Genomic DNA, 12,758 nt, shown 5'->3' on the forward strand with positions numbered 1-12,758 from the left:
TCACCTATGCTATTTGGCGTCACTGTTCATCAACGAAACGTGGAAAAAGCTCGCATGAAAAGTCACCAACCTAGTTGGAAGTCCATTCATCTTTAGAGCCTTGTCTAATTCAAATTTCCTCAAAACTTTTATCCTAGAAGACCAACAGAAGAAGACTACATATTTTTTCAAAAAAGAAAAAAAAATACTAACAACTCATTTGTTTGTAATTTTTTTAGTTTTAAATTATTATTTTTTAATTTTTTAGATTGTTTTCATGTATCAATATCAAAAACTAAAAAGATATTATTTTAATATATTGTAAAAAACAATTTAAAATTTATTACTTTTCAAAATTTTATTTTTATAAATACATTAAAACAATAATAATTTTTAATTTTTATACCAACGAATCTTCACATATGAAACATGAAACAGGAAACAGGGGGATCCGTTGCATGACATAAGGCACTAAATGGAAAGTTGACAAAAAGGCTAGCAAAAAGGGCGAGGGCAATGAGCAAGCGGTGTAAAGCTGCCGTATGCACCTGCTTTGACAGTTGTCCGAAGAAGAATATCCTTAATGATGTAACGGTTGACTGAACCGGGACTTCCAGAACAACTCCCTCAATCAGCCCCCCCGCACCCACCTTTTCTCCCTTCTCCTCCTCCGGGGAAGGAACTGCACCGCCCAGAACTGCTGCTGCTATTCTTTATCAGTAATTTACATTACCTAATTAGAATGTGAATTAGGGTATATTTTGTACACGATATCCAATTATTTATTCATACCTAGTCAGGACTCGTGATACCTTTTGATTTAAAATTTAGGAGAGGTGGACCGGAGCCTATAGCTCTTGCCCCATCACCACCACCACCGGCCTCCGATCCTCTTAGTTTAGGTCTTTAGGGTTATTGTTATTAGAATAGAAGGGGTGGGAAATGGGATCCAAGCCATGGCTACACCCAGCTCCCACCTATCGGACCTTAGAGACTTACTGGGATTCCGATGATGACGCTCCTGGTTCTCGATGTGCTCACACCTTGACTGCCGTTGCTGCTACCAAGTCTCAAGGTCCTCGACTCATCCTCTTCGGTGGTGCCACCGCTATCGAGGGCGGGGCTTCCTCCGCTCCTGGAATCAGTTAGTTTCCATCTCTCTCTCACTTTTTTATATTGAATTGAGATTTAAGCAGCTGCTGCTTTAATTACTTACTTACTTAATTGTTTGGTGTAGGATTGGCTGGAGTCACCAATTCAGTTCATTCTTATGATGTTCTTACTAGGAAATGGACTAGGTAGGTAACACTATTCTTCTTCTTCTTCTTCTTTAATTATTAAAATAATAATCAAATAACTTTGGATGATTAACCTGTGATATTTGTTGTCTAATGAACCAGAGTACAACCAGCTGGAGAGCCACCGTCTCCAAGGGCTGCGCACGCGGCAGCTGCAGTTGGTACTATGGTTGTTTTTCAGGTGATTCATTGTGAATCAGGATTTGGTTCTTTCTTTCTTCTTCTTCTTCTTTTTTTGATTTGTTCAGTTAATGTGAGTTTTTGACGTTTATTAATGAAATGTATCTATGGCTTAGGGTGGGATAGGTCCTGCTGGGCATTCCACTGATGATCTCTATGTGCTTGACTTGACCAACGACAAATTCAAGTGGCACCGGTCGGTTACTTTGCTTCCATTTATCAGATTTAGCCAGCAGTTCTTCATCTTCTTCTTCATGGTGCAATTTTATTTTCCCTTTGCTTGGGTTCTTGGCATGGAACTCATCGCTATATTTTTGTACATGTAGAGTGGTTGTACAAGGACAAGGACCTGGGCCTCGATATGGCCATGCAATGGACTTGGTTGCCCAAAGGTACCTTGTTACTGTCAGCGGCAATGATGGTAAGCAGATTTTGCTGTTCTTTTTTTTATTTATTTATCTTTAAGATATTTTTGTTAATTTCAATTGAAATGTGCTATTATGCATTAGTGTAGGGATCAAATCCTATTTAAAAATCCAGTGATAAAAACTGTGTTTTCCATGAATGTTCTTTGTTTGATCATTGGCATTGAATTTTGTTTGTAAGATTCAACATTTTGATAGGACTTGTTTTCTAAGTATGGGTGTAGGCCTCTGTTGTTTCTTTATATTTCTGTGAGGTTATCATTGTAAGCTGTAGACATCTCGTCTTTGGATTAGCGTACTCTATGGAAGGACAGTTGTCTTGTATGTGTAATTTTGAATATTTTTATGTTATTTCAAGCCAGAAGAACATATGCCGATGCTTTGTGCTTATGCTAATGCCCTTTTCCATGCTCTATAAACCATGCAATGGTGACTTTTCCATTTATTCTCTAGGTAAAAGAGTTCTATCTGATGCCTGGGCTCTGGACACTGCCCAGAAACCATATGTATGGCAGAGGCTAAATCCTGAAGGTGATAGACCTAGTGCTCGAGTGTAAGTGTGTTTAGTACATCAACATTTGCATTAGTGTTAAACTTCCCGGTTTGTTATTTCCCATCAATTCATGTCTCATGTTTGACATTTTATAGCATTATTTTGTAGGTATGCAACAGCTAGTGCCCGTTCAGATGGAATGTTTTTGCTTTGTGGCGGAAGAGACTCCTCTGGCACGGTATGATCTGTCGTTTTCAGGGGTTATAAAGCAATCAATTCCAGTTAACTATTCTGTACACTTGGTCGAGAGCAGCAGTTTGTTGTGCAGTAGATATTTGTTTCTAGTACAGCAGAATTAGCATGTCAACCTGGTGTTCTTCCTCCTGGCTATTATTTTATTTTACTTTTTTTATGAATAGGCATGCCTAGTCTTGGTGTGCTCAATGTGTAAGTCCATATAAAAAGAGACGGGAGATCAAGGTAATCAAACTAAATTAAGTATTCCAACTTAACTTTGTTCAACTGAAAATTTGACGTGCCAAGACTTTTTATATGGGTAGAACCAGAGTGCACTGGCCTTTAAAAACCACTAGATGCATTCCCACACCTAGTCTAAATGAATGGGACCTTTCTTGTCCTCGACCATTTGTATAAAACACTTTTCTTTCTACAAGGGTGGTAACTGGAAGTAGGGTATAATGTTTGATAAAACACATGGAATTGTTGGAAAACTCAAATTGAAACTTTATAACATGGATTGTACGCAATAAAGAAGTCAAGTGAGAAAGTAATTGTGGACTTGAAAAACTTGAAGAAATGAGCGTTTGGTGCTTTTTTGTATTTATTAACCTGCTTTGAAAATATAATAAAAAGAGGTGAATTATGGTATAGTGCATTCCTTTTCCATGTTGCAATTGTGATGAGAAATCAGAGTACTATTTCTATTTTGGAATAATTTCCATACTGTTTCTTTGAAATTTTTTGTCACCTTTTTTCCAGCTGTAACCTTTCTTCTGATTTTATGATTTTTTCTCTATTAAGGTGTAAGCAATGACATGTTGCAGCTCCATTCTCCTTGTTTATTTCTCGACCAACAGTGTTGTATTTTGGATAAAGAAAAACTTATTAATAATGTCATTACTGTTTGCATTTCAATTCTTATTGATTATAAGTGCACTTAAACAGCCACTCGGAGATGCTTATGGACTTCTAATGCATAGAAACGGTCAGTGGGAGTGGACTCTTGCACCTGGGGTGTCTCCATCATCAAGGTATCAACATGCTGCGGTAAGTGATCTATATAAGTCAGAATCTTTTAATTTCTAGATTATGCGTAGATAATGAAATATATCTTTTGCAGTAAAATACTAGTTTAAAATGTTTGACAGGGCTCAATTACACAAGAGGATCTAGAAAATTGGGATTATAAGTTTTGAAACTGTCTTTTCATATGTTTACATCTGCATATGGACACAGCACTTCATTATGAGTTTCTTCTGTATCATTCAGAAGTTTGACGTTGCTTTCCATCAGGTTTTTGTTGGTGCGCGTTTGCATGTTACAGGAGGATCCCTAAAGGGAGGACGTTTAGTAGAAGGGGAAGCAGCTGTTGCTGGCAAGTTTTTTTCTCTCTCAACTGTTATCATCTTTTTTCTCTACTGTTATCATCTTAAAAGAGGGGTTATATTGTAATCTCCAACAATTTTTCACCGTGACTAGTGTTGGACACTGCTGCTGGTGCTTGGTTGGATAGAAATGGGCTAGTGACTTCGTCCAAAACCAGCAAGGGACATGCTGAATATGATCCTTCTTTTGAGTTAATGCGTCGTTGTCGCCATGCATCTGCATCTGTTGGTGTTCGTATATATGTCTACGGTGGTCTAAAAGGAGGTAAAGTTTTCATTTCTTTTTTTTTTTCACTGGGAGGCCTATTGGTCAGTCTATGCAGTAGTAGTCCTCCCCTCCCTTCATATCTCCAGTTCCTATGTGAACAGGTTTTAATCACAGGTCACTTAGTCCAAGTGACCAGCATTATGCTCAGCAAGCCCTGACAACAACATAAAAGTTAAATGGAAAGGACTACTCATAGAAGTGGAATACAAGTATCTAGGAGTAGAAACTCTTTGGCTGAAAAATATGTTTAATCAACCTGTTGTGCTTGGGTTCCTAGATGATTGTTTGATTGATCAACATTACTTTAGGACATTTCACCTTCTATGGACTGAAAAATATGTTGGAGAAGCACAACGATATGTGGATTTTTTTTGTTTGGCTCTTGATTCCAACAGCTTAACGTTTCTTATTTCTTACCAAGTAACTGTGTTAAGCTTGGATGTGCTATGTTTGTTCAGAGCCAGTAATTCACCAATCCTAATTGGTTGCCCTAGTGTCAACTTTAATTTTTATGGCATCACAAATATGCAATTGAAGTGGATTCAATTGTGGATCTTTTAGATCCTGGTTATTGATTATCTGCCTAATGGTAACTGGAGTTTTTCCCAAGTACCCTAGAGAAAACAAGCATCTGTAATAAGTAATAACAGCAACCGGATTGGATTTATTGCAGGAGACCTTAATTATCTTCTTGTTTATTTAGGTTGTTATACTTATTTAGGGACCCATCTATGGTTCCTTTTCTTCTGCATAACCTGGCGTTAAGCCTTAATCATGAAGGCCTCATGGAATTCATTTTACTGCCACGCAGTGTACAAACTTAAGAGATGCACATTTCATTGCCAATTATTTTGTTCCCTGCAGATGCAGTGCTAGATGATTTTCTGGTTGCTGAAAATTCCCCGTTTCAGCCAGACATCAATTCTCCCACATTAACATCTGAGAGAGCCTCAACAATAACAAGTCCCAGACTAAACCATTCAAATTTAAATTCTTTTGGAACTTCTTCTCCAGATGGTGGACTGGAGATCCCTTTATCTGGTGGTATCAGGTCTCAATCATCTCCCTGTCTCTCATGTCATGTCACCCTGTTCTTATATAAACTCGTGGATGTATTTTCTGCTGTAGCAGCATGGACAGAAATTCCATGGAGAAATTGAGGGAGGCATCTGCTGCTGAAGCTGAGGCAGCCAATGCTGTCTGGCAAGCTGCTCAGGCAGCATCTACCAATTCTGCAGAAGAAACATCTGTATCTGATGACAACTCACAAGCTGCAGAAGCAACTTCAGATGGCAGTGACAACGAGGCTGATGTTCGCCTCCATCCTAGAGCTGTATGCCCATTTATCTGTGGTTTATAAGAGTGGCACAGTTTTTCTTTTTTTGCCATGTTGCTGAATCATATTGTCATGTTCTTATAGGTGGTGGTTGCTAAAGAGACTGTAGGAAACCTGGGTGGGATGGTGAGGCAATTGTCATTGGATCAATTCGAAAATGAAAGTAGAAGGATGGTTCCTATGAATAATGATGCATCTAATCCTGCTAAAAAGTTCACCAGGCAAAGGTCTCCTCAGGGCTTGCATAAGAAGGTAAGACTTGACAGATTTATGAGTATCGATGACTCTTCTAAGTGCTACTTCATATTTGTTGTTATCTTGCAGATTATTTCCACTTTGCTTAGGCCTCGGAACTGGAAAGCTCCTGCTAATAGGAGATTTTTCCTGGATTCTTATGAAGTTGGTGAGCTTTGTTATGCAGCTGAACAGATATTTATGCAAGAGCCAACGGTTCTGCAATTGAGAGCCCCGATAAAAGTCTTTGGTGATCTTCATGGACAGTTTGGCGACTTAATGCGTCTATTTGATGAATATGGATTTCCATCCACAGCAGGAGACATTACGTAAGTATTACATCATAACTCTTATACTTGTGTGGAACATGTCAAGTAGGGCTAAGCATTTTCGGTTCGGTCCGGTTCTGGATCAAAATAAATAACCAAATCAAAATTATTTTATTTCAAAATTTTGAACCGAACCGAAAACTGGTTCCAACCGACCAGTTTCGGTTTGGTTTTTTTCCCTTCCAAACCGGTTCGGTTAGCTAGCTAGCTTGAAAATCTAGGAAATGATGCAGTTTCTGTACAAGCAGCTCATAGGTTCCAAAAAGGGGATTGCTTTTAGTAACCCAATCCTTATCAAGAAGACCTGTTTTGGTGCTCATGAGCATCTTTTCATGAAAAACAGACAGAATGCCATAAATTGAGTTCCTTAACAGATCAGCCATGGCACAAGCTTTCGCATATGGAGGACTGCCTTGTTTTTTTTTGCTGTCGGCAACATCTCTTCTTGTGCTTGAGTATTCCATTTAATTGTAACTAGCCCCATCAACTTTTGGGGTTACAAGCTAGTCTTCTTCCCCATGAAAGCTTCAATAGCAACTGAAAAAGCTCCCTACCAGTGAGTCATGGCTCGTTTGAGTTGAAAAAGCTCCCTACCAGTGAGTCATGGCTCGTTTGAGTTGAAAATTTAGTGTGTTCGAGTTCGACGAAGAAGAAGAAAAAGTCAAGAACGAGTCTGCGAGGTTCGTTGAGTAGGTGTTTGTGTATGTGCCTGTGTGGGGTGTGTGTGTTGGGGTGGCGGGGGTGGGGGGGTGGGGGTGGGTTTTCTAGGGTTAGAAGAAGAAATTAAAAAGTAGATGGGTCTGGAGTGGAAAGCTATTTATAGTACCACACTACCACTGGTTTTTTTATTTCTATTTGAACCGGTTTGGTACGGTTTATTTGGTTTCAGCCTTTTAAAACCGAAATTGAACCGAACCGAATTGTTTTTTAATTTTTTTAATCGGTTTTTTTTCATGGTTCGGTTATCTCGGTTTTTTTGCTCACTGCTAATGTCAAGTATGGTGCAAAGGGCTGATTAATTGGGGAAACTGGCAATGCGGAAACTGAACCATGTAATTGATGGTGTCACACATGGATGCCCTATAATCGTGGGTTTTTAACATGGTGTTTGGACTAGGGTTTTTGAAACTATCGTTAAACAATTGGTGAAGGCTGGGTGCGAGGCATGAGTGATGACAGCAATTGGCTAGTTTGTCCTTTTCACTCAAGATGGGTAGGGACCCAAAAACTATGTTGCAACCTATAGTGGGGTGTGGTTGAGGATAATTCATGTTGAAGCAGGGAAGTGTGACCTAATTCTAGTGCAGCTGCAAAAGCTGAGTGCTTGTGTTGGCGAAAAGTAAAAAAGTCCCTCTGCTTGATTGAGATTATTTATCCATGCCTTACACAAACTGGTGGCAAAACTAGTGAGATGGGGGTTTGTTTCCTGGGAATAGGGGTAGGGTAGGAGCTAGAAAGATGTGAACACAGTAATAGAGATCCATATTCTTCATATGTACTGACACTATTACATCTGATGGGTTGAATTGTTGGTTTTAGCCAACCTTAATAGTTGAATAAAAGACAGCTGGTTAATGTTTCACGTTCAAATACACAAGTTACTGGTATAGCATCTGTGTTTTCAATGTTTCACACATTTTCAACTTGTATGAATGCTGTAAATATACCTCAAGAAAGGCATTGTCATCAGCAATTGACAGCAAACACCCTAATTTTATTGATTGGATATGAACCTGAGTTTTCTCCAAGATTGAGTGCCTTTCTTGTTCAGTGATCTTGTTGGTGGATCTCATCAATAACTATTGCCTTCAAAAAGGACTTGTCACTACCATTAGAGAAGCACTGAAATTTTTAAGCATTTTAGAGAAGTTCTCTCTCTTTCTTTTTCGTGGCGTCCACCGACTTTCTGAAGAAATCATGTGCTTTGACACATTATTGCCTATATTCATGCAGTCATCAGCTTATGTGAAAATAAATAATAAATACATGCATGCAGGTTTGCTGTTTATGTCATAATTGAGGGATGTCCATTAGTAATTTGAACCCTTCTCTTTTGTGTCCCCAATTTTGACATTTTTCTGTCCAAATAGTTGTTGCTCTGTAGTCCCTCATTTGATATTTACGTCTATGACAAGTAGTGATTGATGGGCACCTTGTCCCATCAATTTGTTTGAAGATTCACTACATGTCCTTTAGCCTTACTTTTCTCAAGCTTCCATTTTGAAAACTCTTTACGTGATACAGGGCCTCCAGCTTTTATGTCCCAACAGCAAATTAATAATTTTAGAACAGGTTGTGTCATTTATCTCTGTAGTTGATTAATCATACTGTTCAATTTTATGTTTCTCATGATTCAGGTATATTGACTATTTATTTCTGGGAGACTATGTTGATCGAGGGCAGCACAGTTTGGAGACCATAACTTTGCTTCTTGCTCTAAAGGTAAAACTTGTGCTTTCAGTGAACAAAAGTTTCATATGAAGTATATATTTTGGCACTGTCCTTGTATTGATGCTGCTGTACCTTTTATTATGATTTTGCAGATTGAGTATCCTGAGAATGTCCACTTGATACGTGGAAACCACGAAGCTGCTGATATAAATGCGCTCTTTGGTTTTCGTATTGAATGCATTGAAAGAATGGTATGGATGAACGGGCAATGCCAAGCACACACTAATATAGTTATCCAGTAGGACCATTTCATTTTTTTGAAAACATAAATGCGATAATAGCATTTGTTTTTACAGGGAGAGAGTGATGGGATATGGGCATGGACACGTTTCAATCAACTTTTCAACTATCTTCCACTTGCTGCACTTATTGAGAAGAAAATTATCTGTATGCATGGTGGCATAGGGAGATCCATTCATTCAGTGGAACAGATAGAGAAGCTTGAAAGGCCCATAACTATGGATGCTGGATCTATAATTCTAATGGATCTTCTATGGTATGCTTCACTCGAATTTATTTTTACTTGTGATCTGTCATTGCTTACATTAATATGTATTGTGAAACTTCTCCTTTCAGGTCGGATCCTACAGAAAATGATAGCATAGAGGGGTTGCGACCAAATGCTAGGGGCCCTGGTCTTGTCACCTTTGGGGTATGCATGCCATTGTTTACATGTTTTATGTCAGATGATTTTTATTTATTGTGTTCGGTGTGTATGATTGATCACAGGCAATATGTTCCTAGTCATGGTGAATACAAATAAAATTTTAACTAAAATATAGACTTCCCATCAACCTTTGGTAAAAAGCAAGTTAGCCACGCAAAAATTCAGAAAAAAATACTGTATTTGCTACAAACGCAAAAGTTATTTTAATATGGTGCAATATGCATTCCTAGTAGTTTGCTTTATGCATACTGTAGTTAACTGCTGCAAAAACAATACCCTTTTTCTTTCATTTAGATATGAACAGCCAAAATCCTTCCTTTCAAATTTGGAAGAAAAACAATGCCTTTTGCCTTCTACCATTAAATGTGGGATGTAACCTCAAAGATAGTTTAGGACTTAATTTGCTTCTAATGCGTATTGGGGAGCCAAAATAAAATAAAATAATTCAAAGTTGAGAGATTGGTTTGCATTTGACTAAAAGTTGAGTAGTGTTAGCATGTTTTAGCTGAAAAACTACGCTACCGAGCTTGAAGATGTAATATGATACATATATGAACTAACCAGGGAATTTTGAGCAGGACCACTCAATGCATATATGAACTAACCAGGGATTTTTGAGCAGGACCACTCAATGCTCTTTATGTTAATTGTGAAATACTAAGTGATGTACCGCTTCAAAGTTCCAATGAATCTATACCCTCCTATGATAGCATCAGTTTCATATACTTCTTTTGGCACTGAATCTTTAAATTTGATGCCTTTTCAAGCTGCACATGTAATGAAGTTTTTGCTTGTGTATCTTTTATGTCATTGCAGCCTGATCGTGTAACCGACTTCTGTAAGAAAAATAAGTTACAGCTAATCATTAGGGCACATGAATGTGTTATGGATGGATTTGAACGATTTGCCCAAGGGCAATTGATTACTCTATTTTCTGCAACCAACTATTGTGGTAAGATAAATAGCTTGAGTTTTCTCCTGCTAAACTCAAATTTGAATCCTAATGTGATGTCTTCATCCAGGGACTGCTAACAATGCTGGAGCTATACTGGTAGTTGGCAGGGGTTTGGTTGTGGTTCCAAAATTGATTCATCCCTTGCCACCTCCCCTTCAGTCACCAGAGACATCTCCAGAACATGTGATTGATGATACATGGATGCAGGTAAGACTTCTTACATTTTCAGTGTTGGTAAATCCAACGAATCTGGAAAGCCCATCCCTTAACTTGCACATAATTGTTTCCTTTACGTTCCTGTTGTCTTTCAGGAGCTTAACATCCAAAGACCTCAAACTCCAACACGGGGTCGCCCTCAACCTGATCATGACAGAAGCTCACTTGCGTACATATGATGATGCTACAAGACCAGTTTTTGTATTTTATGGGATTTCGTGGCAGCACTTGTTTTTTCTGGCACGCTTGACCCTTTTCTAGCCTGATTTTAATCAGCGCGTCTCCCACTTGGCACGAGTTTGGTGCTTGTTTTGTATTTTCAGATATAGAAGTCGCAGAAGATAAAACTATACAACTTTGAGAATGATCCGAGGTTTAGCTGTTGTTAACCAGTGAGTGTAGCCTATATATAATTTAGCCTGCAGAAAAGATGGTATTGTATTTCTACTGTTAATAGTTTATAGGGTGATCAGCTTTTGTAAAATAGACAATCTTAGAGTTATTTAATTTATATTATATTCATTTGATTTTGATCAATGGTGTGTTGAGGCATGTAAAAGTGACTTGGCCACAGCCGAAATGTGAGTGTCAGTGGCAGCATGAGAACCAGAAAAATGTCGTTTGCTAGTTCTGCGTAATGTAATTTATTCGGAAAAACTAATTCTGAGAAGGGGCGGCATGAAAAATTTGTACCCCGACTTCTTAAACACTTGCCACAACTTGCAATCTCTTAAGGTAATGGAGAAAAGATGCAGGAATGTGAAGAGATAAGAGAATCCTGCACGTAAATACAATAGTGTATTCTCCCACCTTATCTACAGCTCCCCCTCTTGCCATCCCTCGAAACAAGATTGTCAGCCACAAGTGCCAAGCAGGTACTGTTCTTGATGAACTATGTGTCAGTTCAATTGATTCATCCCTTCCAATTTTGCTCTGCCTTTGTTGTATGAACTATGTGTTAGTGTTGTTTCAGCTGCGGGTACTTCGTCTCCTAGACAGACCATCCTTCCTTCTTGATCCTGACTTGCTGCTTTCCTGGAACTATCTACTAGTTAAATCTCTCATCAACCTGTAACAAATATAGGGAAAAACAAAAAAAAAGGAAAGAAATAAACATAAGCTATGGCGTAGGATAGGATAGGATAGGAGTATCTGTCTTTTCTTTCTATTTCTATCATTTGCACAAACAGCTAGAGTACAATCGAGAGCCATTCACTTCAATTGTATAATCCTAAATTGATGATACGTAATAGATTCATGAAGACAACAACTGTTGTAAATCACACTTGACAATCAAAAATCAAAAATCAAAATCAAAACAGGAGGATTCAATTATAATTATAGAAATTAAATATATCACTTTTTTAAAACTACAATAAATTACAAGGACTAAATATTATCAATTAAAAACGTGGGGTTGATTTGACTATTTATATAAACAGTGAACTACGTTAATATATTTTGTTAAGTCATTTAGTTAAAAGTCTTGTGCTGTAAGCTTCATGTCTGTTGTCTTTTTTATTTTTCAAAAATAATCATCAGCCTGTTATTTAAAAAAAAATTACAGGCACTCAGGCCTGTCTGTGGCTCACGACCCCAAGCTTTTTTAACACGCCCATCTCATTCAAGAACGAGTTTTTTATTCTTTATTTTTTAAATTGGCTTTTTCGCTTGTTTTCTTCGATTTTTTTTTAATTTTAATTTTTAATATTAAAATTTTAATTTATTATTAAGTTGATTGTGGGTTAATCAGGGTGGATATGATTTGTTTCTTTTATTTTTATTTTTTTATCTTTAGATCTACCTAGTAAACAAGAATAATATTAGGGTAATTCCCATAAGATATAATTTAAAATCGGAGCTAAACAAATAACTGAGTCAAGATTTTCAAGTTTGAACTATTATACTGAATTTAATGTTAATGTCAAAAAGTTTTTACCAAATGATTTTTATAGAATAAAAAGCAAAATAAAAATAAATTCATGAAATCTATCATATAGATATAGTTATAGATACACAACTACAAAAATAAATGTAGTCCAAAAAAAAGGAAGAAAATATAGACTTGTCCAAACAACATATAAATATATTCATTAAAGTTTATTGCAAATAAAACATAAACACCGGACCTGTTCTTCAATTTGCAAATGGGTTTGAGACAAATAAGCACCCTGTCATTATGAACAACCAGCTTTTAAAAAAAATAAAACATCTTTTATATTTTTTTTTATGAAACCATGTCTTTAACAACATCTTTTATATTGACTCTTAAAAGTCGGGTTTATCAAAAGCAATAAACCAA

General features: G+C 37.3%; 1 protein-coding gene across 2 annotated transcripts; it reads left to right on the forward strand.

The window, feature by feature from the left end:
* The first annotated feature begins 448 nt into the window (after window positions 1-448).
* LOC133682577 (serine/threonine-protein phosphatase BSL1) lies at window positions 449-10,993 on the forward strand. Of its 2 annotated transcripts, none has more exons than XM_062105970.1 (21): window positions 449-1,123; window positions 1,217-1,277; window positions 1,380-1,458; window positions 1,574-1,653; window positions 1,784-1,878; window positions 2,336-2,435; window positions 2,544-2,613; window positions 3,561-3,662; window positions 3,909-3,990; window positions 4,095-4,265; window positions 5,133-5,319; window positions 5,397-5,601; window positions 5,689-5,856; window positions 5,929-6,167; window positions 8,525-8,609; window positions 8,711-8,809; window positions 8,915-9,114; window positions 9,195-9,270; window positions 10,102-10,237; window positions 10,308-10,447; window positions 10,552-10,993. In XM_062105970.1, the coding sequence occupies exons 1-21, from the start codon at window positions 922-924 to the stop codon at window positions 10,633-10,635; spliced, it is 2,661 nt and encodes an 886-aa protein (XP_061961954.1). In that variant the 5' UTR covers window positions 449-921; the 3' UTR covers window positions 10,636-10,993. The 2 variants fall into 2 exon arrangements, with proteins under 2 accessions (XP_061961954.1, XP_061961955.1); XM_062105971.1 differs by having other exon boundaries at window positions 5,400-5,601.
* The last annotated feature ends 1,765 nt before the right edge of the window (window positions 10,994-12,758 follow it).

The sequence above is a fragment of the Populus nigra genome, chromosome 2 (assembly GCF_951802175.1).
Source record: "Populus nigra chromosome 2, ddPopNigr1.1, whole genome shotgun sequence".
NCBI lineage: Eukaryota > Viridiplantae > Streptophyta > Magnoliopsida > Malpighiales > Salicaceae > Populus > Populus nigra.